The 24,866-nt window shown below is 40.2% G+C and overlaps 3 protein-coding genes and 1 long non-coding RNA gene across 5 annotated transcripts; 1 reads left to right on the forward strand and 3 right to left on the reverse strand.

Moving 5' to 3' along the window:
- Nucleotides 1–55: 55 nt before the first annotated feature.
- On the reverse strand, nt 56–5,701 carry LOC107834012 (uncharacterized). The gene is made up of 2 exons (XR_001659791.1): nt 4,787–5,701; nt 56–4,679 (listed from the first exon to the last, which is right to left on the reverse strand). It is a non-coding gene; the product is annotated as an uncharacterized LOC107834012 (long non-coding RNA).
- Nucleotides 5,702–5,755: 54 nt separating this feature from the next.
- Nucleotides 5,756–10,630, reverse strand: lmod2b (leiomodin 2 (cardiac) b). Its single transcript, XM_007540279.2, has 6 exons — nt 10,072–10,630; nt 9,100–9,543; nt 8,260–8,520; nt 7,982–8,179; nt 6,809–7,249; nt 5,756–6,050 (listed from the first exon to the last, which is right to left on the reverse strand). The coding sequence occupies exons 1-6, from the start codon at nt 10,345–10,347 to the stop codon at nt 6,024–6,026; spliced, it is 1,647 nt and encodes a 548-aa protein (XP_007540341.1). The 5' UTR covers nt 10,348–10,630; the 3' UTR covers nt 5,756–6,023.
- Nucleotides 10,631–12,108: 1,478 nt separating this feature from the next.
- On the reverse strand, nt 12,109–17,842 carry asb15b (ankyrin repeat and SOCS box containing 15b). The gene is made up of 14 exons (XM_007540233.2): nt 17,575–17,842; nt 17,235–17,337; nt 17,057–17,109; nt 16,657–16,788; nt 16,402–16,566; nt 15,982–16,088; nt 15,373–15,511; nt 15,076–15,247; nt 14,566–14,726; nt 13,471–13,615; nt 13,235–13,390; nt 13,040–13,142; nt 12,790–12,943; nt 12,109–12,711 (listed from the first exon to the last, which is right to left on the reverse strand). Exons 1-14 carry the CDS (start codon nt 17,621–17,623, stop codon nt 12,551–12,553), a joined length of 1,800 nt encoding a protein of 599 aa, XP_007540295.1. The 5' UTR covers nt 17,624–17,842; the 3' UTR covers nt 12,109–12,550.
- On the forward strand, nt 16,045–24,570 carry LOC103129209 (uncharacterized). 2 transcript variants are annotated; one of them, XM_007540220.2, is made up of 8 exons: nt 16,045–16,110; nt 19,130–19,506; nt 20,926–21,033; nt 21,142–21,198; nt 21,301–21,459; nt 21,673–21,832; nt 22,015–22,115; nt 23,933–24,570. In XM_007540220.2, exons 2-8 carry the CDS (start codon nt 19,495–19,497, stop codon nt 24,095–24,097), a joined length of 762 nt encoding a protein of 253 aa, XP_007540282.1. In that variant the 5' UTR covers nt 16,045–16,110; nt 19,130–19,494; the 3' UTR covers nt 24,098–24,570. The 2 variants fall into 2 exon arrangements, with proteins under 2 accessions (XP_007540282.1, XP_016520144.1); XM_016664658.1 differs by lacking the exon at nt 16,045–16,110 and having other exon boundaries at nt 19,114–19,506.
- The last annotated feature ends 296 nt before the right edge of the window (nt 24,571–24,866 follow it).

Below are 24,866 nucleotides of genomic sequence, written 5' to 3' on the forward strand. Positions count from 1 at the left end.
AATATTTGGCATTCATTCACTGTGGACTGTATATTTACTCTAAACTTCGAGTCTGTTTTTGCACAGATTGAAAAATCCGACTCGTTGCAGGGATAGACAACATTTTAGGGTTCGCATCATAATTTAAAGTGCACATGCTTTAAGTAATGTTGCCAAATACATGAGGAATTGAAATGGTAAATCATTAACACTACAAACAGTAAAGAGGGTAGCCCACAGTGTTATGTTGGGCTCGTTTTTTTTTTTTTAAATCTCTGTGACACTACAGATTTAATTGACTTTTGTGCTCATTTGTTGTTTTTTTTACAGTAGAAGGCAGAGTATTAATACACACCTGTTTATTGTAATCAGGTAATTCATTATGTGATGCTAAAATAAAGATATTTTAGTTTTGCACACTGATTCTGATAATGGGTCCATTCTACGTTTCTGTACTCTTCAAACGCTGACATTAATTACCAAGCACCTATTGACTCGACCACTTTTCTGTATGAGCAGGAACATTGGGACATCTATGCACAGTCAATGTTAAATTATGTAAGCATTGAATTTTTAAGTTTTACCCTTCAAAGTGGATATGTCACAAAGTTAAATTGTTTAATTATTTTGCATAGCAGTCATAAAAAATGTGTTTATTGCAATATCCACTCAAATATGAGGTGAATTTCAGAAATATGATTTTTGACCAGCGGTTCTTTTTTTTTTTTTTTTTTTTTTTTTAGACAGAAGAAAAAGAAATGACGATGGGTAAAGTTTGTAATTTGCCAACTGTAGTTTTAGTCTAAAGTCAAGATAATGCAGAACTTGTAATATGAAGGTAAAAGGGTGCTGGTCATTTTTACCTTCGCCCCTTTTGTGTTGCTTTCAAAGAGGCATTTTTTTAAAATTTATTTATTTTTATCATGACTGTGTTGTGAAGCTGCCTAGATACATTTTAAACACCTAGCAAGAGTAGTTAATTTGGATGTAAGCCAAAATAGTTTCTCATGTTTCTGGTTATAATTCATGAAGTTCGACTCAGTGGTGTTTGTATCATCTCTTAAACCGAAAGCCAAGTGACATGGCCACATTTGCCTAGCAAAAGCTAGCATTTGCCTTGTTCCTGTTAGCTACTCAGCTACTAACCCTGACAACATTAAATTTGTTAATACAGGAAATCTGGGATGTATTGGGAAGAAGTGGTTGTTTTCTAGTGTTTATAACCAATCCATCTAGCTAGGTTACAGAGAGCCTGGCTGTATAGCCATTTAACTAACTAAAAAGCTAGCTGCATAACTATTTAGCTAGCTATGTAGTTATTTGGCTAGCTTTTTCAGGGCAACTTATTTGAGTAAAATATGTACTCATGTTTTGGGCTAAAATACAAGAATTTAAATTATTTGGGCAACACCTAAACTATAGAACAGGATAGTTGGTGTTTGTCATACATTAGCTTAAAATTTGCTAGCATTTGCCTCGTTTCTGTTGGAAAATACTCCATCAAAGGTTAATGTGAGGAGAATTTTGCATTTGTTTTGCCCACTGAATATGAAGAACCAAAACATTTTGTTTACAAAAAGTCTCCCAGCAGCATACATTCCATAATACCTCCTACCTACTTTAACTGTAAATTAATTAAAGCAATGCTTCAAAATCTGGCTTAGGTTTTGGTATTGTAAAGAAGTGTTGTTGAATGATTAAGAAGTAATGTCTACCATTACTTTATTGAGGCAATTAAATACTTAAAGCCAATTGGCCTAAATGAGGCTGCGTGTAATTAAAATCTCAGAAAATAATGTACAGTTAAATGAATCCTGGGATTTGAGTTTTCTACAACATATTTAAGCCACCAAAATATTTGACAAAAAAAAGTAAAGCGAAATATGGCTAAACACATGGGAATTAAATTAGTTAAAAGTTACAAATGACACCGCATATCAATAGGAATAAATACTGAAACACAGTGTAACAACAATTTTATTCATAAGAAAAAAAATTGACTAAAAAAATGTTCTATTCCCACTAACAATTGGTCCTTCTGTTGGGAGCTACTTAGCACCATAACACGCTCCAAGTTCAATTAGCAGCTCATGAAACTGAAGATATTCCTCCTTGTTAGTTTTAAATGACAATCATGAATCGTGGCATCAGTGGCTCAAGAGTTTTGAATTGAAAACGACCATCGCTGTAATGCTGCCAAGAAACAGCAGAGTATTCTGGTAGCTTAGCTTGTAGCACGCCAGTTCACAGTCCTACAGAAAACAAAACAAGCTTCTGAAATGCTTATTTGAAACTTTAGTCTTATCCGTGCAGAAATAATAACTTGGCATCCTTTCCTGCTGGTTTGTTTTTCTGTTTGCAAAAACTGGACTGTCAATCTTAAATTTTCTGACGGTGAAAGACAAAGTGCCACTTGTTTGATTGAGGTCAGATCTCTGTTGTTGTTAGGTGTTAAAATATGCTAATTTTTTTGTCAGCTTCTTCAGGAAACTGTTAAAAGGATGACACCAACTCCGATCCAAAAACAAAAAAACCTTAACAAATGAGCGCCAGTGTTGTAAACTCCAATAAAGATTTCTTCACAAAAATGCGTTTTTAATCCTTTTGTCCATGCTTAACGTTTTCTTAAAATTTTAGTTGTTAGCCGTTACGTATTTTACTGCTACGGTTTTGTCTCATAAGACGGGTAGAAACTTCACTTGCAAATCATAAAGCCATGGATCTTCTTCACCTATAAATGGAAAAACGATTACAAAACAAACTCAAGAAAAGAAAACTAAGCGGCCTGTCTCTAATATGTCTAGATTAAATTATCTATAGCGAAAAAGACACTCGAGAGAGCAGGCTATATTTTTAGTTGATGTCCACATCAGCTGAACTTTCATCAGTCCCCTTCGCTACAGAGCTTATAAAAGGGATTAGAGTAGGTATGGCACTTTCCACTGATGTTACACCACTGAGGTTCCACAGAGACAGACATGCAAAAGCTTTTATAGGCACAACATCAGGGTTTTGACTTGATGTAAGCATGCAGCTGGGTAATTTGAATAATTTTATTACATAACACCCTACTTTCCTACTTTGGGTAATGGCTTTTCTTTCTTTTTTTTTGCATGGTAATGGGATTCAGACCTGATATTGTGAAACATTTTTGTCTAAAGCAGATGGATGTATGCACATTACACAATGTAAAAGGGCTATCAATTTATGGGATAATAAAAGCAACAAAAAATGCATTTGTTTCGAGCTGCATTTGATCTGAGTCACATGTTTGAAATTCTTTATACTCGTCTCAATAATCAACGGAAAAAATCTTGCGTGACATTAATCAAACCCGACCAGCTGTTTTCATGTTCCCTCTGATAATTATGATTCATCTTTGGTAAACAGCTCCAGTGCTTTCAAATGCCTCCTTGCTCTCATCCCGATATAGCTCCTTCAATAATCAGATTCAACTATCAAGAGTCGAGCCTCGTCACATAAAACCCCAACGAAACTTAATTTTGTGTCTTTGTGCGACTTTCAACCAAGTGTAGACAGAAGTCTGGGGCAATAAGTGGCATTTTATTGACATTTCAATCTACTTCTCAACTTTATGACATAGCTTGTAAAAATCAGTCTGTGCAGAAAAAGTTGCATGGTTGAATTGTTATGTTACTCAGTGTTTTTTTACCTCCAGGCAGCAAATGCTATGTGGAATACCCAAAGAGAGTTGAGTATTAGGTCAGCTATTAATGAAATGACCATTTGACACAAGAACGGCACAATGGTCTCCTGCATTGAATAGACAGAAAAGTCAGGGGGGCCATGAGTTTATGGCTGACAGTCTTGACAGGCTCTGTGATATTGTGCGGTTTGGTGACATTTTAACATTTTTAAGGATGTGGTTTAAAGAACGACGCTGAAATTCTTACGGGAACAATAAAACTTCTGTACATTTCTCGAAACGATTCTTTATGGCAGCAATGCAGTTGGTGAAAGTCTGAGTTTTATGGAAGAATATGGAAGGACTTCCCCCCCAGCCGCCTTGCAAAATATTACAAACCACTCTTATCCTTTTCAGTTTACTTTTGACTTTCTTTTAAAGTAAGCTTAGGCTAGCTCATTTCTATGCTCATTATAAATGAATGAAAACGCCGAGTAAGGATGTACTAATGACGTGAATATTGGATTTTAGTCATTTTAATGAAGAATACGTTTATTCTCCACCAGTCTAAAAAATAACATATATACACATTTTACAGAAATTTTTTCTTCCTTTGCAGGTATTTTAAATCATCCGTCAGTGTTTTCCCTGCTAAGTGTCACGCAATACATTCACATCTTTCTCTAATTTTCTGTAAGAAGGAACTCTAAAACTTTACTCAATATTACAGGTAAAGTCTAAATAATATATTTTTAGGCCTGGTCCTTATTGCTAAAGCCGTGTGAAAGTTAAAAATGAACACATTTACCTGTACGCACCTGTTTCACTGTTTCCCACCCATCGTCTTTAGGTTGCTGCTCACAAGTTGCTGCTGGGAATACTGCCGTCATCGCTGACGTCAGAGTGAGTTTGTTGCTTTCTTATTTCACTTCACTTGTTCTGTTTTGCAACTTGTTCAGAGAAAGTGCGCAAAAACACGAGTGGGTGTGTTGTCGACGTCTCTGAGAGGCTGTGTGCATCAGCGGCTCCTCACCAGCAGGCTGACTCACTCAGACTGAAAAAATAATAAAAATAAAAAAATAATCCGCCTGTGCGCGCTTCTTCCTATACGTCTTTGTAACAGCTTGTCCCTCTTCCCCCCCCACCTTGAATAAAACTCACTCAGTAACCAAAGAAGACACGAACAACACGACTGCTGCAAGTAAGCAAATGGATATATTTAGAAACGAACACATATTTCAACCAAAAAGAAAAAGAAAAAAAAACACATATTTACAGTCTTACATGAAAATAGACATTTAGAAAATGTCAGTAAACAAGAATAAGAAAACTCATGTCACTTTCTACTGTGAAAAAAAGCAAGACATTTTGCTTTTTTTCCCCCTTTTTTGTCACACTTTAATTATTAAGATCATCAGACTAAAATAGCCAGAGTAGATACACAATGCTGCTTTCAAAACTGGAATAAAATTGATTGAGGGTAAAAAAAATAAAATAAAATAAAAAAAACTTCAAAAAAGTTAAAATTTACTCATCACCAGGGCCGGTCCAAGCCTTTTTGGGGTCCTAAGCAGCTTTTTCTGGCGGGGCCCACACCAGCATGTCAACACCAGATGATTTATAATTCCTAAGCTACTCTATGTGTGTAAAATACCTACTATCATTAGCATCATTTGTTATTAGTGTACATTATGCCAGTACTATTATGACTATTGATTTCAAACTTACAGGAGTAACAAGATAAAAAAAACAAAACATTTGGGTTTAAAATGCAGAGTGGCATTCAAATGTGATATTTTATTTTAGCTATTTTAAAGTAACATCAACTGATAAATACTACATTTAATATCTTATATTTCCCCAAAAGTGGCAGCAGCCATCAACAGGAAGAGATTAATCATTATTATCTACAAGTTTGCATTATTCAATGTTATTTTAAAATATTTTTTTTTCTATCATGCTAGTTTATTGCTCTTTGGGGCCCCCTGGTGGCGTGGAGGACATACACTCTTAGACTCCTAGTTAGGTAATTCTTCTAACAATCTGAAGTTTGCTAATAGGTGTCAAAATCTGAAGACAATTTGGAATAAATGATTTTCACCTGCTTTGAATAGCTTTTTATTTTATTACTTGGAAACTGCATTCTGTATTTACTCAGGATACTTGATACTTGTGTTTGATCTTAAAATTTGTTAGATGATCTGACACAATTAGGAATTAATTTTTGCAAAAGGGTATGGGGGGGACTGTATCTTTAAATATCAAAAACTAGTTCAGAATTTTGAGTACAAATTTCCAGTACACCTTCCCGTTTTTTCCGAGTAAGAAATCCAATTTGTCTCCATCGCCGTCGTCATCGTCGCCGCCATTATCCCGCAGGGCCCGATCTCTTTGTTCCTTATCGTAGATGATGTGGAACTTCCACCTGGAAAATCAAAGATTGTGTTAAGAGGACAAAAATGAGACGAAGAGCAGCAAAAAGGGTCAAACAGCAGCAGTCTGGACTGTTTTCAGGCGTGCTAATGCGACGAAGCGTCGAGCCCGTTGTTATCGAAGCGCCACAGAACAGTTTCTATAAATACCGGCGCTGAGTGGATGGAATCTGCCAGCTACAGCCAGAGACCCCATTATCTGAGGCCACAGATGATTTTCCACAACAATGTAACAAGCTGCGCTCCAGCTGCAGGAAAAGCCAACACTCAAATCTCCACTTACTAGGTAGATGAAAATAGGGGAAACTCTGAATAATACGGGCTTTTAGTTTCATTATTTGTCCTGCCATCTATGTTTTCCATTCCTCTATTATGGACGTCAGCTTATCATCCACTTCAGGGTAAAAAAAAAAAAGCAGGCTGACTGACTTTATCTTTGTCAGTGTTCTCTGTCCTACACTGTCTGTAAATGTGAAAGCGATGTGCTCATACCAGAGCACGCTGGTGGCAAACAGCCTCTTTTGCCTACCTACTGCTGTCCAGAGACAGATCATACCACATCAGCCACCAGGATGACTCACACACCACTGACTCTGTGTCATCCTTGTCTAAATTAAACTCCCTTCTTGTGCAGTTTGTGCAGTTTGCCTTTTGGAGAGTTTGTCCGCTTCTGTTTTTCACAACTGAATCCCCCCCCACCCCCAAATGGGGAAGTAGTGTCTTTTCTCATGATTCCCCTCCTGCCTCTCACCCGTCTGAGGTTCCTGAGGCTGCTGCTGCGGATGGACTCCATTAGCTGATCGTGGGCGGACCTCATCGGCGTGGATGGCCTGCTGCCGCCCTCCTCCGCCCTCCTCTCGGCCGACACAGGCCTCAGGGCGTTCTTGAGCTCCTTCAGGATGCAGCCCGTCTCCCCCTTCGTCTCCTTCGCCTTGCTCTTCTTGCCCTTCTTCCCTTTGGCTTTGGTGACCTTCTTGCTGCCCGCCTCGTGGGCCTTGATGACCTCCGCGATCATCCGCGTGGGCCTCTTCTTCTCCTGTTGCAGCGGGAGAAGCGGAGGAGGAGGCGGCGGAGGAGGCGGAGGTGGAGGAGGAGGAGGAGGCGGCGGAGTCTGTTTTTTAGCCGTTAGTTTGGGTGAGGACCAAGGTGAGGCTCTGGGCGAAGTGTAGGGCGACGAACTGGATGTTCCTCTCTTGAGAAAAGAAAATGCACACATAGTGAAAACAGAATTGAAGATGGAAACCAGTTTATGTGAGGTACATCTTATTAAAGGCAGCGACACACACCCTCAGGTATCCGATGTTTTGGGCAAATTTCATTCCTCTAATTGAGACTTTAGAAAAGGCTTTGGTCAAAACATTAATGACTCAATTTAGCTTAAGTGAATCGAGTCCAATATGGCTTTGGGGTTATCCAAGAGGGGGAAAATTTCCAACAATCTGGGCCAGATAAAATCCCTTCCACTGAACCCTCGGGCCGGTTTGAACAGCTGCTTGTGAGCTAAGAAATGAAGCGGTGGAAACTTGACTTCCAAAGAAACAGTCCAGAGAGGACGTTTGGATTTTCTGAATCTAACATGTCAAAAGGGGTTTCCCTCCATAGCACACCACTTTAGTTATATTTCTCTTTTCCAAACTTTTCTCATAGGTTTAAGTAGAGCAGAAAAGTTTCATAGAGAGACACTGATGGACATTTGGTCAAACTCGACTTTAATCTGATGCGATAATCTACTAATCTAGAAAACTACTCCAGACATTTTGTGCCAATATTAATGTTATTGTTAGTGTGCGTTATGTAATTTGAATTGAACCGAATGAACCATTTAGAGCTGATTGTGTTGTAAGTAATTGGCTGAAATGGAGTCGAAATGTTTAATGAATCAAACTATTCAAGTTATTCGAACAGTTTGAAGCGAAGTGATTACCAGCGCAGAGGTTCTTGAGTTCACAGCTCCGTCTTGTTGCTGCTGCCGTTGCTCCTGCAGCCGTCTCTGCCTCTGACGGTCCTGGTTCCTGGTCAGTATCCCAGTCATGCTCATCCTGGGACCAGGGAGGTTGAACTGGTAGCCGAGCTTGATCAAAGTGTGGTTTTCCCTCAGGATCTTCACCATCTCCATCTCCACCTGCAGCAGGTCATTGCAGCAATTCACATCGACTGTAACGGTAACCGGGGGGGATTCCGCTGGCTTGGACCGAAACCAACCTGTCCTCCACACATGTGCCTCTGGTTGTGAAAGCGGAGCTCGGTCAGGGTGTTGTTGCCTGGAAGTGCTTGGACCAGCGCCATCACTCCCTTCCCGCTCACGTAGTTGGACTCGATGTTCAGGCTGGTGATGGATGCGTTCTCCTTCAACATCTTAGCGATGGCCAGAGCGACGTGGTCGTCGGCCCGCGTGTTCGCAAGACTGAAGATTCGCACGTGGGTGTTGGCTCTTAGCGCTTCAGCAAATCGAATTAGAGTTTCCTGCAAAAGGGATTAGGAAGAAACAGAAAATCCTAAACCCACTGTTACCTTTAAGGTTGCTCAGCAATTCAAAGAGTGAAAGTTTAGTGTCTGATGATTGAGAGGGGCCGAAAAACTCTCCATTCCAAACTGAAATGGTTTATGAATAGATGTTTTGATCCGACTTCAGTCTGGGCTTATTAGATTGAAACTTATGACAATAAATCATGCAATAAAGAGAGAGAAAAAATTGTTTTTCATTCATGATTAATACTTGCTTGTCTGTTATTTCACATTGCCAGGGATAACTGAGTTTTAAGATATGAAACTAGTATTTTTCAACAATTGTATTTCTAAAGAACTAAAAGAAATTGGTCATCTTTCAGCTACAAGATACCCTGTAATCGTCTGTTTTATTAGTTGGAACTCAAAACAACACTTTGAATGAATTAAAAAAAAAAAAAGTTTTGTTTTATATGATAAAGTTTCTATCTCCTTGGAAACAAAGAAAATTAGGGAATTAGGGATGTTTCAAAACGATTGCAGAAAGGATGATGTGCTCAACTGAGGACAAACTAGACAAATAAAACACGTTGTTACCTGTGTGATGTCATCAATGTTGTTCAGATTCACCTCAGTGAGTTCGGAGTCGTCGTTAAGAACTCGCTGCAACGCGTCATCAACAACTGTAGGGTTTCCACTGTTTAGGTCCACTGGTGGAGGGGGCGGAGTCAGCCTCATAGGCTCCGCCCTCTGAGGCCTCAGTAGTGTCGGTCTGACCGCATCCACTGAGTCTCTCAAGGGTTCAGGTTTTGCTACATTGTCTTGTTTGTCTTCATCCGTTTCAGCGTCATCTTCTTCTGTTACAGGCTCCTCTTCCTCACTTTCTTCCTCTTCTTCTTCTTCTTCTTCACTGTCTTCCTCTTTGTGATCCTCCCCCTTTGAATTTTCTGACCTTTTACTTTCCTTTTCGCTCTCGTCATTTTTTTCTTCCTCCTCTTCGCTGCTTTCTTCTGTCAGACACTCGTCTTCTTGTTCGTCATCCTGTGTTTTGAGAACATCATGAATATGGACGATCTTTAGGTTCAACAAGAACAACTCTTATAGTACAGAAAAAGAAAAAAATTGGTTGCAACTCTCAATTTTTGCACTGTATTCAGTGTTTTGGTATTTTTTCACAAGCTTGACTGATGTGACTGTATGGGGACTGTGCTGACAGAACCGGTTACAATAGGGTGGTTTAATTTAATTTTATGGGATGTTGATATTTGTGTAGTAAAACATGTAATAGATAAATAAGTAATGCCAACTCCTGATTTGGAAGATTGATTTGCAAAAAAATAAATGAATAAAAAGCCTTAACTTTCTGGCTGATATCCTGAAATGTCCCTTTTATAATTTCACAAAATGTTGACTCTGCAAACTGTAATTTCATTTCTGAGGCTAGCGTTCGCTTCTTCATTCCTGATTGGCATTTCAGCAGAAGTCAACCCAGCAATGATGACCAAATAGTCCAAATCAAGCAAATCTCTAAGGTGGTTGATCACTTTTCTGTACATTTCTTCCTCTTACCAGTTTGGGGCTCCCTCCTGCTATCTCGTTTTCCAAAAGTTTACGGGTCTCGTTCTCCCAGTACTTCATGAGGGCCTCTCTGCTGAAAGTACCCGTTGGGGTTTTGTCTGTCTGGTCTCTCTGTCTGAGTCCGATGGGCACGTTGGCGTCAGGGTCGATGTCGACCAGCTCCTTCTCCAACTCGGCCAACTCCTCCGGGCTGAGCGACGCCAAGAGCTCATCCTCGTCGACGTCCTCGTACTTACTCAGCTCTCGGCGATACCCGAAAAAACTCATGGCCAAAGCCTGAGAAGCACTGACCGGTAAGTTATTAAACCGTCAGAGTGTTAACTGGACTCCCAAACTGAAGGAGTTTTGATAAAGAAAGTCAATTAAAACATAAGGTCCACCAATAAGCTTGAGATCTATAAAGATCTCCGCAAAGCTAGATTAAAAACTCAGTCGATTCATGCAGTTACAATACGACCAGTCAAGACGTTTCCCTCCTGGTCCAGTCTGAACTGGATTCCTCCTGGCCGACCGACTTTATGTAAGGGTGCACACGTGTGTGTGTGTGTGTGTGTCCTCTTCTTTTCTAATCTCGCCAGCTGCTGTTTAGGCTTTAAGAGGGAACGTACCGGCGAGTAGGCCCCATGATGCAGCGTCTTTTTTTGGGAGTCGCTACCCAGATAGGCAGAGCTACAAAAAGCCTGTGAGCTCAGAGGCTCCGTGGCCTGTCATTGTAGCAGTCAGTCACCCGGACCTGAATGGCTTTGTTCACGGCCAAAAAAAGATTGAGCTTCATCGAAGAAGCAGAACGAAAAGGAGAAATGTATAATTAATCCGGCGCGTTTCGGTGAATGACTCCTTAAAAAGATTAAATGTTTAATTTTTGCTTGATTTGGGAGTTCAGAAGTATCCATGTTAAACACCGAGCATTATTAGCAACTGTGAGCATCCAACAATAACATGTTCAAAAGGAAAATACTCTTCGCCCTGTAGTATTATGTCGATGTGAAAAAGTATTTGACCCCTTACAGATTTATTTTGGTTTAGCTTTTTTTTTGTCATGTTTTGGATAATTGACCACATTTTTTTACTTCAAAGATAAAAAAAAAGAAATATTAAATGGAGGTTTCAAACTAACCAAACCAACCAGATCCTATTTGGAAAAACTAAGTACTCTGCTTGTTCAGTCATGAGTCAGCTGTGATCAGTCACATATTCTGGTTCAGTCTCACTAGTCAAACCAGAAAAAATAAATAAATAATAATAATCTAAATATAATCTGTTTGACAACATGAAGCGGGTTAAAAGATCTCAGAAAGCAATGCATTAATCACCTGGTCTAGAAAAATTCAACAAGGAGACGAGGAGCAAAGTTTCTGACATTTGTTAAAATGATTACAAAAACCATTTCTGAGGTTCTTGTGAACCACTGGAACCAGCTGGTTCTGGATTCCTCTTCAGGTTTGCTCTCTGTGCAGGAAACCTGAGAACTGAAGGGTTCAGACGGCCGAAGCGTCCGGAGAATCTAGTAGTATTTCTGGATAATGCATCAGGGTTGTCCAAGCCAAGATTGTTTCTGTTATTGTTTGAGTACTTCTAGATTAAAACAGTAATTATCTAAGTTATTATTTGGAGATACATGCAACCAAAAAAGTTCTGACTGTCCTAATGGATGTTATTCTTCTTTATTAGTGTTATTCCTTTATTTGCAGCTTCCATCAGCCCCAGTGATTGCTCACCTTCCCTCAGCTTTCCAGTTTCCTCTTTCCCACAGCTCCCATTTGTAGACATTTCTTTGGCAAATTGGGTCGAAAACTTGATGTTTTTTTTTTTCTTTTTTGGCCAAAGTTCTTTCCTGGAAAAGTTCTTTCCAGTTCTTTCCTGAACTGGAAAGAGCTTTTCCAGTTCAGGAAAAGCTCTTTGATCATATTCAAAGAGCTTTTGAATATGATGGTTTGATGAACATTTGAAATAGGAGGGCTGATTGTCAAACTTTTATTAAAGTACATATATTTTTTATTTACTGTGTGAGCAAAAGAAAGGAAAATATTGGTTGTGTAAAACAATACTTTTACTTTCTTATACATTCGAGTATGTAGTGAGAATAAAAGAAATGTGCTCCATAACAGCTTCACTAGCGTTAAAATGCATTCGCATAGATTCTGCAGATTTGTCTCAAATTCTGCTGCACTTTTCTGCAGTTTATTTCATCTACTTCACTGTATTCTCTGGCTAATAGCTTTGCAGGCATCTGATTACTGACACGTGATTATCAGATTTACCAGACATCACTCATTTTATTTCTCATGCATACATTTTTCATCCGTTCTTCTACTTTAGCAACTTTTACAACAATGTTATAAACAGTATAAATACAGGAAAGTGTAGATTTAGGTAAAAACTGTAGAGTTTTGAGAAAAAAAAAAACTGCACAAAATGCACACATTTGCAAAATTCATAGCTAGTCGCTGCAGATCGGATCTTGTTGTCACTAGAGTCCCCCATACGGGTCGTCCGCCCTGTAGGACAGGTAGCCGATCAGTCTGGGAGGAAAAGGCGCAGCCTCCATGGCCTCCGGGTCGTTCAGCGTCCTGACGTTCATTCTGCCCCTGATCACAAGTCGGCACAAGTGCTGCAGGGGGCGAGGTTCTCCTGGAGCGGAGACGGAGTCAATTAGTCTTCAGTTAACCAGGAAATCGAATCAACGTCACGTCGTGTTTACGGTCTTACCCAGCACGGCGGAAATCTCCTCCCACTCAGGAGTCCTCTCCAGGATGCGCTTCAGGTTGGAGCAGATGCTGATGTGGCTGACGTAGTCGAGAAGGATCCTTACGACGCTGCCTGCCAGATGGGCGAGCCACGACACGGACACGAACTCGCAGAACTAAAAGAACAGAGATCGGGGGTTTCCTTTAGCGTTACCTCGTACTCTCTTCGTTACAGCAAGAGGAGGAAAGGACGCATGCGTGTCAGTTCTCACTGGAATGACATTAGGCTGACAGTAAATCTTGCAGGCCTGATTGTGGAGGTCAGTCCAGGTGCTGTCCAAGTCTTTGCTTTTATTATGGAAGCACTCAAAGCATCTGCAGGAAGGGAAAATATTTAAAAATGTAAATATCGTCATTCAAAATTAGGTTTAAATTGACTTTTGATGATCAGCGGGTGTACGACGTGCTTGTGAGCCTGATAGCCGCTGTTGAGCAGCAATCGCAGCATGTCGTGGTCTCTGAGGCAGTAGTAGAGGGCAGTGGGGAACACAGTGTTGTTGATCACTCTGAAATAACAGTTGACCTCGGCTCCATAGGACAGCAGCAGCTTCACCAACTCGTATCTAGACACGGCGGATGGGGTTTTCAGGGCAATCTGGGTTATTGTACGTCAGACAAAACATACCGACTGCCTCCTGCAAACCTTTCTGCCCGAATGGCAACCAAGATGCATCGTAGAGGGTCCAGGTCTGTTCTCGCTCCAGCTTCCAGCAGGATCTCAGCACAGGTCACGTCGCCGTTGGAGACGGCAAAGTACAGAGGGGTCTTCCTCAGGTCGCCATAGTTCTCTGTGAGATTGAAAAAGGTCAGCGAGTTAGTTCCAGGAAGTAGATCAAAATCTAAATTGTGAGCGTAAGTTGGATTTTTTTTTTAATTTTTTTGCTACAAATTGCAGAGCATGCGATTCCATACATTAAACACTATAGGTTAAAAAGGCTGTAAAGTTAAAATTTTAGTTCTTCAGGTGGCGATTCGCTATGTAAGATGGGAGGAAGAAACCGTTTTAAAGCAGTAGCATGAAGACTCAAAAACCGGCACACAACCCAAAGATTTAAAAGCGTTACTTGTGGTGAGCCCAGCGGAGAATGAGCACTTGTGATAAAAAAAATTAAAATCAAAGTATTTCGGACCTGCATTCATTCTTATCCTGAGGCGCTCCCGTTTCTGCAAATAGCTGTGTTACCAGAAAATGTTGTGTGAGTGAGCCCTTCACTGATTGTGTAAGTTATTAAGTCATTAAACGTAATAACTCAATTAAGTTTAATGACTTAATTAGCAGAATCTAAAATCTTGCAGTTTGTAAGCAAAACTGATTTTGAAAAACAGGTTGTTGCATTTGTTTACTATGCAAACTTATTCATAGACATATATGAAAAACACGATCATGTTTAATCATAATCATATGAGCAGATTATTGGAATATTACTTTCAGAAACAGATTTCATATGTTTGAGGTGCACATGATTAACTTGCATGTAAGTGAAAGCAACTTTTTCTATTTGACATAAGCAGTTCAAATTTTAATGGATTTTATTTTTGGGGGTTTTATGTGACATAGGCCAGCACAAGGCAGTTGCGTAATTGTGAAAGGTGTGAAAAATGAAACTCACTTTCAAGATTTTTTTTTTTTTTTTTATGGATGGATGGATGGAAAAAGGCCAGATGTATGAATTCTCAAGCAACAACGTTTTGGTAAAAGTGGTGGCGCAAACACACACACTTATACGGTCGCTCCTACCGGAGATGTGTTTATCTAGCTGTGTGTTGATGTCGAAACCATTCTGGATGAGGAGCTGGAGACATTCAGTCTGTCCCCCATCAGCAGCAGAGTGGACCGGGCTCTGGCCTGAGAGACGGATCGCTCTCTTTGTGGTGACAGGGATCAGAGTTCTTAGGACTCTGTACAAGGGGGGAGGGGAAGAAGGCAGAAAAAAGAGGAATCAACAGAGTGAAAAACACCAAACAGGACAGAGGGAGCGGTCATTAATCTGTGGTTTGAGTTGCAGTGTTTTTTAGGAACTGAGCTGAGAAACAGTGATAAACAAAGGACTCTTTGTGGCGCACTCTGTTGTGCAGAACTTTCACTCCATTGTTTGCTTGTTGTGATGCAAACAAATGGGGTAAGTAATTATATTTAATGCAGAGCAATTTCTTTATTCCGAGAATCTGCTGCTGAACTGTTACGAGCCGAGAATAAGGCATCAAAATGACACTTCATGTTTTCTCAATCGACCGGGCTGCGACTCACAGCGTGTGTCCTTCATACGCGGCCCTGTGGATGGGCAGCTGACAGGCGTAGCTGGCCACGTTTGGGTTGGCACCGTGCTGCAGAAGGAGCATGACACAGTCCAGGTTTCCTGACCCAGACGCGTCATACAGGACCGTGTCCCCATTGCTGGCCCGGGCGTTCACATCTCCCCCTTGTGGAGGGCCGAGGAAGTACAAAAACAGAGGGATAAATTGGGAAAATTAGGCAGGGCCAGATTACAGGCGGCCAAAAAAAGAGACGAGTAAATAGCTAAATAGTTGTGTTTTAAAGTTTTACCGTGCTGTATAAGTATTTCTAGGGCTTCAGTCCGACCGTGCTCCGCTGCAATTCCCATAGCGGTCACGCCGTGACCGTCTCTGACGGTAACCTGGGCTCCGTGGCGAAGCAGCAGCATCAGAATAGCTGGACAACCCACCTGAAAAAAACGAGACGGGGAAGTAAACTGTTTTAGGGGGGGGGAAAATTATACAGAAAATATTGTTTACTATGTGCACTGACAAAAAAAAGAGTCCTTTTAAGCAATGAAGTATGAATTTAAAATTTTTCACACAATATTTTCTTAAATCCCACTGAGAAAAAAGTAGACAAACTCAAAAAAATTAATCAGTTACCTTATGTGATGTTAACATAGGCATAGACACTTTTTTTTTTACAAAGGTAGATTTCATCTTGAATAAAGATGAAATCTACCTTTGAAATCTACCTTTAGCTATTAAGTTCTATAACTTAATAGCTAATTTTTCCCATTAGCTATACAACTTAATAGCTAATGGGAAAAAAAAAACGATCTTGATTTGATGTCTTATACGTGATAAACTATACCCAAAGTGGGTTTGATTTACTTTGCAGGAACGTTTGGATGGCAGCTTTAAAACACCCTCCCACCTTCGCAGCCTCATGAGTCGCCGTCCACTTTGTGAGACACACCTGCTCCACAAAGGCCCCGCCCATGATGAGGGAGTGAACGCTGTCACACGAACTCTGTCTCACCGCTGCAACACGTGGAAAGTAGATGTGAGTAAAGAAGCGTCTTAGCGAGGGGTTTCTTTTTTCACAAAACTGCTCAAAACGCAGTGAATTAATGATGGCGATTAACTTTGGTGACTGTAAATGACACACTATCTTAAATAAATACTGTTGGCATGTTTGACATCTGAAAGGAACAGTTGAAGGTTGTGGTTATGCTGTGGCGATATAGTTTGACTTATTGATCCTGACAATGTTGAGCCACACTGGCTCAACATGTCAGGCCACCTGTGAGGCGAGAGTGTGTGCCTTTTCCGGCCAGCGGCGTGATTGTGCTACCGAGGAGCAGAGGAGATTCATTCCTGCTGTTTGTGTTGTGCGGCGAGGCTCCGTGCCGCAGCAGCAGCTTGATGTTTTCCACCTGGTTGGCTTCTGCTGCCAGCGTCAGCGCCGTGTCCCCGTCCTTCGTCCGCTCTTCTAGCGTCGCGTCCATGGACGCCATCGCTGCAAGGGGTGACAAATAAATACAGCTTAGATGATGAGGATCTAACGCTGAGCTGAATCCCCCCCACCCCACCCGATGCTCTCGTTTACCCTGCAGCACCACATGCAGCATTTCTGTCTTTGGTCGAGCAGCTACTGCGTGCAGAGGAAGCCAGCCCCTGCTGTCGCTCTCTCTGAAGGCAGACGCGCAGCACGACAGTTGCTGCAGTGCAGCTACATCGCCTGCAGAGAAACAGTATTAAAGAGGGTTAAATATCAGATTAATATATCATGGAATAGAGGAGGGGCTGAGGGAAGGCCTTCCCTTCCTTTTAGTGGGCACAGGGTAGCTTTTCACGTTAACGAGGGGGCTAAATTCACAAGTGTAAGAATTGGCCCAGTCAAAGTTCAGAGACGAATAAAGTTGAGAGTGAGAAATTCGCAAAACCTGAAATCTAGGGCCATTTGTTGCACATTATTACTCGTATCTACATGGCGTGTATCACTTTACCTTTGTCTATCGCCGTCATGATCTTCATAAAGTTTTCACTGTTTGGCTGTTTCCTGGTGAAACAAACACAGTTTACTTTTCCCAAAATACACATGGCGGAGTGTGGTCCCAAGATCTGACTTTTCGTGCATGATTTGATTTTATCTTTCCTTTTTTTTTCTTTTTTTTTTTTGCATACCAGTATTCTGGCACTGAACACTTGTAGGCATCTTGAATGCTCTCCAGAATGGCAAGCTCAATCAGCTCTTCATTAATGCCTTCCTGCTCAAGGTCCTCCATTTCTGTATAGCGGGGAAATGTGATAAGAAAGAGAGTTTGTAAAAATCAAAAATATTTTTGAGCTCACGTATGTCTGTGGTTTGCGTTCGTCTGCCTTTGGGAATGCAGCTTGTTAAAGGGTAACTGTATCACTGCAGCTCACGCAGGAATGAGGGTCGAATGCAAACATGTTAGTGTCACGCAGTCGTACGTAAAAACGACGTCTTGCCGCATGCTATTTAGCGATATCCGTCCCTCACCTGTCGGTGTGAGTGAGTGTCCTTGATGTCTCCAGCGAGTTGCCTCCATGTTTTTGTTTTGCAGGGTCCTCGGCGGTCTGCGTTATTATTAGAAGTGGCCTACTTTAACCGTCATGACTAAGCTCAGAGTGTGCTGTCTGTCATTTCTTTCACTTCTCCAGCGGCTGAAACTGCCGACATTCAAATCGAATCATTTCGCTGACATGCGGATGAAACCCACATGACAAGTTTGCGCAGCGATGCCACACACAACGGATCTGTTGTTGGCGGGAAGGGGGGAACAAATATCTGCACGTTTTCTTTCACTTTTTTTTTTTTTTTAGCTCGGAATATAATAATAAAGTCGTCCAAGTAAGACTAATATAGCTGATTAGTTTAACAACAACGCAGTCTTTTTTCTTTTCCCCCTGCAGCTCTAGGGCAGCTCCACAGTTAGAGCTGACTCCTTTCTGAGCAATTAGAAGTTATCTCTCTAAGTGAATTTATCTAACATGTCCTCTTCCATCTACAGATCCTCACCATGGGAAAACTCCTGGAATCTGCTGCTGCAGCTTTCCCTGTACCTCACTCAGCCACACATATCCATTCAAAGACCCTCAACTTCACCCAAAAAACCCCAAAATTTGTCATGAAACACTTGAACTGCTTAGCAATCTTTGTCTTCTTTTGGGTTCGCTAGTATAGTTTGTGACATTTTTTCTAAGGAAAGCTGGTGGATAAACCATACATAAACTTAAATTTCAGTACAGATTATTTGTCAAACATTAGAAGCTCGCCGTCTTTTATTCAGGGGAAAGATTACATCTTCGCAATGGATGAACGTTAAACAACCTCAGTCAACTTACAAGTCATTGTTGAATTGATTAGTGATTGAGATTGCTGGAGAAGTTCCTCGATATTTACAGAAGGCGTTTTAGGAAAATGATAGAAATCATTTCTCATCTTTCTAAGGGCTGCTTTTCTGACTTCCTGCAACACCTAACTGCGCCAACTTCCAGCAAAAGTTAGCGTTTCAGCTGGCTACGCTTAACAATCCTTTATGCACTCCTGCTGACTGATATCAATGAGCATAATCCATGACTGAATCCATTAGCAGAGACACTGCCAGTCTACCGCGGAGATGAATGAATAATTCACCTGGCATTAGAGTCTTTGGAGTGTAGAGGAAACTACTGCCCTCCTGAGAAAACCTCGACTAGAGGACAAGCAAATTGTGCCGTCCTCAGGAAATGAAGAGTTTGGTTTTCTAAATCGTTTGCTTTTCCTCATTTCCTGAATCTCTCCCTTGTGACAGCTATTGATTTGGTAATGGAAATCAATTACGGATAATGGCTTTTACATGGGTCCACTTATCAGGAGAAACCATGAGCTGGGGTTTGCGTTGCAAAACGTTGGCACGTGCACGCCCGAGACGCAGGAGCCCAGAAATCCAATAAACAAACAAAAACATAATAAGTCTACGCGATTAAATAAAGCAAGAAATAACATCTTAATTACTCCCCGTCGTCCTGTTCTCACTTCTTTTTTTTTTTTTTCTTTTTTTTACAAACAACAGCTTGGGGAATAACCCTGACATATTCCAAGTGAAATATTCTCGCAAGGAGAACAAGCACCCACTTCTCCCGATGACCAAATTGATACGTGGGAGTTTATGGAAAAGTCTCAGACGGCGTCAGAGCGTGACATAATGACTCAGCTTGTAGGCGGCCTCTCCGCCACGTCAAAAAAAAAAGAAAAAAAAAAGACCCCACCAGTTTGTCTGATGCGAGAGCAGACTGCTGGCCCATCCTCGGGTTTCACTACACATTTGGACATCATCGACACGCATGCAAACATGCACAGAGCTCTGAGTTCTTTCTGCAGACGCAAGAGACTGAATTTTATGAGGCGGATCTGAGAAACCTTGGACCCTTGCTCCATATGAGGAAGAAAGTAAGTCGATTCTTTCAACTTTTGCATAATATTGAACACATTGTCTAACATTCTGCTGGTGCTTGGTTTGAAAAATAAAAAAATATATATTTTTCTCATTCCCTTTCACAGCTGTTTCAGCTACTGCTCATTTTTGAGGCTCAAAATGACAAAAACAGAAATGGAGCATTTTTAGTTTTGCAGAAACTTACACCTTCTTAAAAGAATAGAACAGATGAATCAATGCAATAAATATTGTTCCTACTGTAACTGAAAGCTTAAAGGTGCATTCGTGAAAAACGGCAAATGATAAAGAATGTTCCTTTAGAAGATGATTTACTGTTCTGAGGGCTTCATGGTTGTGGCTCCACATTGTGCTGAAAAGGGGCTGCAAGAAAAGGGGCTGCAAAGGGAAAGGTTTAAGAAATCTAATAAAAGTTTTGAGAAAATAAAAAAAATAAGTTTTTAAGCACTAATCCAAAACCAGAAGCTTTGACTTAGAGTTGCGATTCACTTTGTTTTTTGTTGTTTCTGGGAAATCAATTTAAAAAATAGAATTTAAGATGATATTATTATAAGGTCTTAATTCATCTGTTGCATTGATTGCCTAAAGCTGTTTAGTCCACTAACAACAAAATGGAGGAAAATGTCAGTTAGTCTGAAATATTGACATTTTAAACCTTTTTGTTTAAAGATTAATTTAAAATTTTTAGAGGATTTACAAAGTGTGATATCCATGTAATATTTTCACAATAATGCTTTATTTTCGCTTACATATTTTACATATTTGACCAGTCCGTGAACTTTTTTTGTAAAGAAAAATTAAATAAAATAACTTTTAAAAAAATAAAGAATGAGCGTGGAATAAAAAAAAAATAGGATGATTCAGTCCAGGTTTGAGGCATTTAAATATTGCCATCTTCACACTTTCTGGCGCTAAAAATCCCAAACTAACACTCTTTGTGGTTTCTTAAATAGAGTAAAGGTTTCCTGCATTTCAAACTGTATTTTAAAGATGCTATCCATTAGCATCTTTAAACTTTGTACTATCTTAAGTACAAAGTTTTATAAGTAAACTACAGAAAATAAAACTACAGAAAATTTTAGATTTAGAACGACGGAGTTCAAATGTAGATGAAATTTCTTTAAAAAAAAAAAAACCCTCCTCAATAGCTCTTTACGTTAGTGCTCCCTTACTACTGAGTGGAAATTTAAATAAAAAAAACTGCCACAAAACTGTCAGAGAATATGAAAAATGTGTTCATATTCCTTGATGAAATGCCGCCCTTAGTAAAGAGCCATATCAGCCATATTAAATACCACCATTCCCCTTAGCCAGGTCATACTCACGTTTTTTTGTGTGTGTAAGTATCTAAAAGCATGCTAATGGTGAACAAGTAGATCCAAAATATTGTTTGATATCTTATGTCTCGGCTTTAGATCATCAGCACAACTTGTGTCCTCTTGGGTCTGTTTTCAAGTTTGCATCTCTGCTCTGGGAAATTTGGGACGCCAATAACTGATGATGTGAGCAAGCTGTCTGAATTGGTGAGATCACAATCCTCATATTGACAGCATCATTTATCCGGTTGTGGTATTTTGCGTTTTGTTTCTGACCCGGACGCTGCTCTGTTCTGCCTTTCATTTCCACCGCAGAAGCAGAATATCCCCTCCGATTATGAGATTCCTGTCAGTTACGTTCCCGAAGAGGTGGTACGTACAACACATCGATGAGATACAGAGAGACGGTTGGATAAGGAATGGTGGATTTCATATCGACTAAGAAAGCCATTTGTTTGTCTACCTGGATCGCAGGCCGGCACGTGCTGGGTGGTTTTAAATATCTATCCTTTGGAGCGAAGTCTTGAAAAGCTGGCCGGCATGTTTGGTGCCATGTCGTCAAACAGAGACGACATCAACGTCTTCATCACGATGCTTAAGAGTTTACGCCTCACCTTTGACCACGAAGAGCTGGTGGGTAACAGGCAGTTCCACTCGATATGTGCTCTTCTCTTGAGTGCGCACATAATATTTTACTTATTAGGTTACAGATGAGGGGAAAAAAACAGAACATTGCAAAACAACTTCAGCTCTGAGGGCGGCACTGCAGGAAGATTATATGACTGTTTAGCATGTTTAATTGCATAAGTGAATTATTTCATGATGGTTTGTTGACTGATCCCACAGGAAACAGCGATGCAGGTCTTCCAGTGTCACTATCGAGAAAGGAGCTTGCTTTCCGGACTTTACTTTGACTACATCCAAGACCTCTTGCGTGCAGCCACTCAAGGAACATCGAGTTTCTCTTGCAAGCCACAGCCATGCCTTAATCATCAGCAAACAGCAGGTACACCATTTATTTGCGCCTGGCAGTTTTATTCAAACGGATGCCTTGAAACCACAGAGAAGAATTAGATAACACTTATTGATCTAATGTCATGCAAAAAGTGTGATGTCATGCCTGTCCACTATCTTATTTCATATGTGTAAGCATATTCAATTACAGCTGCAATTATTCTCTTCTTGCAGAAGGTCAGGAGGAGAGTCGTAAATACAGATGGTTAAAGAGCAGCTCTCTGCTTTTGGTGCTAATCCCCTTCACAGCCTGTATTGTGCTGATAGTCTGGCAGGTAAGAAGATCTTGCAGTTTCACCTTGCAAACCTTTGTGATTATAAAAGTATGAAGGGGACAATAAGTGTAACTCGTGTTATATTAAATTACAAGTGGGAAATAGAAATGAGAACTGAAAAAAACCGAGGAAAACAAACCTTTTGGTCGCTTAGGAGTTGAAACCACCACAATAAATAGTCCTAGTGAGCTTTGGAAAGTTTTTATCAAGAAAGATCTTAAATGTTATTAAGCTTATGAATAATTGTTGGCTTACGTTCTCTCACAAAGTCAGGGAATACTGTTGGAAATGTTCCCCTATACTAAGATGCTTAAGATGCTACTAGCATCTTAATTTTCAGATTTAACTCATTATATTGCTGCCACTATTTTTCACTTAAACTGCACTAAGATGATAACTCTCATCACTTCTGTCTGTTTCAAAATGCTTTTCAAACAATTTGGCCACTTTTTGGAGGGAAATGACTGAGCTAAATGCTAACAGTTGCTAGCATACTAGCAAATGTATGCTAGCAAATACAATTAAGCACTATCATGATATATATTTAAATTTTTTGGTAAAACTTTTCAATATTTAAAAAATGTGTTAGCTCATTAACAAAATATCCTGCCAATATTGGTACTGGAAAGTGTTGATGTGATAGACATTGTTGGAAATATAACAAGAAAATGCCCTTAAGTGGAAATTCGGACGGGAAAACTGGAGCCCCAGTTTTTACTAATTAAAATTGTTTTGCATATAAATCCTAGAGAAGCATTATGTTGAACAATATTTATCTGTTAACATGTTCCTTTACTGTTTGAATACATAAAATTACTATTGTTGTCCTATTTTACTAGTCTCTCAACAATTAGCAAAACCGTTCCCTTTTTTCCAAGTTGAGCAATTATCAGGTGTCATTTCCAGATCTAAGTTTAGACCATTATCCTTACCTTCTAGATACAATTAATACTGATTATTTAATGAAATTCTGAAGTTTCGAGTAGAAAACCACCACCATAAATCCATCTATACTTGAGAATCCTTCAGAAACACTCTTAGAAAAATCAGCAAAATGATGAATTTGTGAACACTGATCCCCAAATAGGCAGGAGTCCACTGTAATTTCATTCAATTCTCAGTGCAGTATGCACCAGCTATATGAGAAATGAAAAGACAGTTTGGACAGTTAGTTAAATACATGGAAGGACAGTAGTGAGATTTTGTTTTTTACAGATGGATGGTGTGTTAAATTTTTATACTAGCGATGAATAAAAGGTTGTGGGAACTGCAATAATTACTAGGAATATCCTCATCTTTACACAACCTTCTTTTGTCTACATGTGGCTACAGTTTTAAAGAACAAAATGTCGGCAAGCACCTTTGACCTGGAACGCGGTTATGTTAAGTGTGCGATGATTCTCAGATTTGACTCCCAACTCTCTGGGTAAATGGACTCCAAGTCACAGACTGTTTAACCCTGGACCACAAAAGTGGTTAATTGCCTTTTTTGGTTACTGAAGACAAAAAGCTTTCTTTAAGAGGAAATTCTGGACGTTGAATTTCCTCCCACATTGATTTTTATGTGTTTGTATCTCTTCGTTGGTCAGTCTAACAAATCCTATGAGATTATCTGCCCACATTTCAGAGAGCATTTCCAAGAAGACGAGGCTTGTAAATTTGACTGCAGCTCATCAAATATTTAGATAGTATTTGGAGCCTTTTGTAATGTCATGGCCACTTTTATGATTATCTGCTAGCTGTGCTGGTGTTTACTTGTGTTTGTTTTGTTTTTTTTTAGTAATAATTTCTACTTTATTTATTTATTTTTCCTGTAGGTTAAGTCTGGGAGAAACTTAATAGCGTGCAACACTTCAAACGGCCAAACCGCATCTCCTGACATGATCCCAACTGTGTCTGTCTCCATCCCACTTCAAACGCTCACCCACGCCGATGACAGCCAGCCAACGGGGGAGGCAATCTCTGAACATGAGAGTGGATGAAGCGTGATAAAGCATAGAAAAATTAGTGTGGTCTGTCACTTTTCCTGCTTGAGCGCCAGAGGAACTGGAGGAGAGAGAGCTGAGCTGGTGTAAAGGGAAAGATGTGCTGGCAAAGTTCCCCCAGCTCTTGAGTCCGACATCCTCTCCGAAACTGGCTGCCAAAGTAAAAACATGATCTTGTTTTGGCTGGTGAATCACAGCTCTATAGCTGTTCTGTTCTGTGAAGTTAAAAGCCACTTTAAAGCCATTCAAGGTGGCGCTGAGTCACATTTGGGAACTTATCACATCAGTACAATTCTCCACAGTTCAGAGAACCTTGTTGTTTTGAATTGGAGCAACACTCATGAAGCGAGTTCTCGAAGTGATTGTCCTTTCATTTCTATACAATCAAACATGAACTCCAAACTGCTCTTGTACTGACGTCTTTTGAAGTCTTTTAAGGAGTTTATGAAAAAACAAGTCCATTCCTAAAAGAAAAAGAATCCTAAAAGAACCGATACCTCTCTTGTTCTTGTTGTTGACATTGTTGTGATCTGTTATCTGTCACCAGTTTTGGACCTACTAGTCACAAACAACACTCTGAGCAGTTCGACAAATGTCCGACTTTATGAATCAAAGATCTGACCAGATGGCAGATAGCCATGGCCAGAGGGCCTTTGAATCCGGTCATTGTGCTTCGAAGCCATTGCACAGTGAACTATTGCTGCTCCTCAGCCACTGCGAGTGTGCTGGGAGGTTTTTAATGCCTCAGTTTCAGAGTCAATCAGTT

Source organism: Poecilia formosa, unplaced genomic scaffold, assembly GCF_000485575.1.
Source record: "Poecilia formosa unplaced genomic scaffold, Poecilia_formosa-5.1.2 Scaffold9, whole genome shotgun sequence".
Taxonomy (NCBI): Eukaryota; Metazoa; Chordata; class Actinopteri; order Cyprinodontiformes; family Poeciliidae; genus Poecilia; species Poecilia formosa.

Coding starts and splice junctions, on each gene's coding strand:
- LOC103129209 (XM_007540220.2), top strand. Junction 21,034..21,141: donor TGAGCAAGCTGTCTGAATTG/GTGAGATCACAA, acceptor TTTCCACCGCAG/AAGCAGAATATCCCCTCCGA. Junction 21,199..21,300: donor GTTACGTTCCCGAAGAGGTG/GTACGTACAACA, acceptor CCTGGATCGCAG/GCCGGCACGTGCTGGGTGGT.
- asb15b (XM_007540233.2), bottom strand. CDS start 17,623: ATGGAGGCAACTCGCTGGAGACATCAAGGACACTCACTCACACCGACA. Junction 16,567..16,656: donor GCTGCATGTGGTGCTGCAGG/GTAAACGAGAGC, acceptor CACCCCTTGCAG/CGATGGCGTCCATGGACGCG. Junction 13,616..14,565: donor GCTAGATAAACACATCTCCG/GTAGGAGCGACC, acceptor TCAATCTCACAG/AGAACTATGGCGACCTGAGG.
- lmod2b (XM_007540279.2), bottom strand. CDS start 10,347: ATGAGTTTTTTCGGGTATCGCCGAGAGCTGAGTAAGTACGAGGACGTC. Junction 9,544..10,071: donor CAGGAGGGAGCCCCAAACTG/GTAAGAGGAAGA, acceptor CTCAAAACACAG/GATGACGAACAAGAAGACGA. Junction 6,051..6,808: donor GCCTCAGGAACCTCAGACGG/GTGAGAGGCAGG, acceptor TTGATTTTCCAG/GTGGAAGTTCCACATCATCT.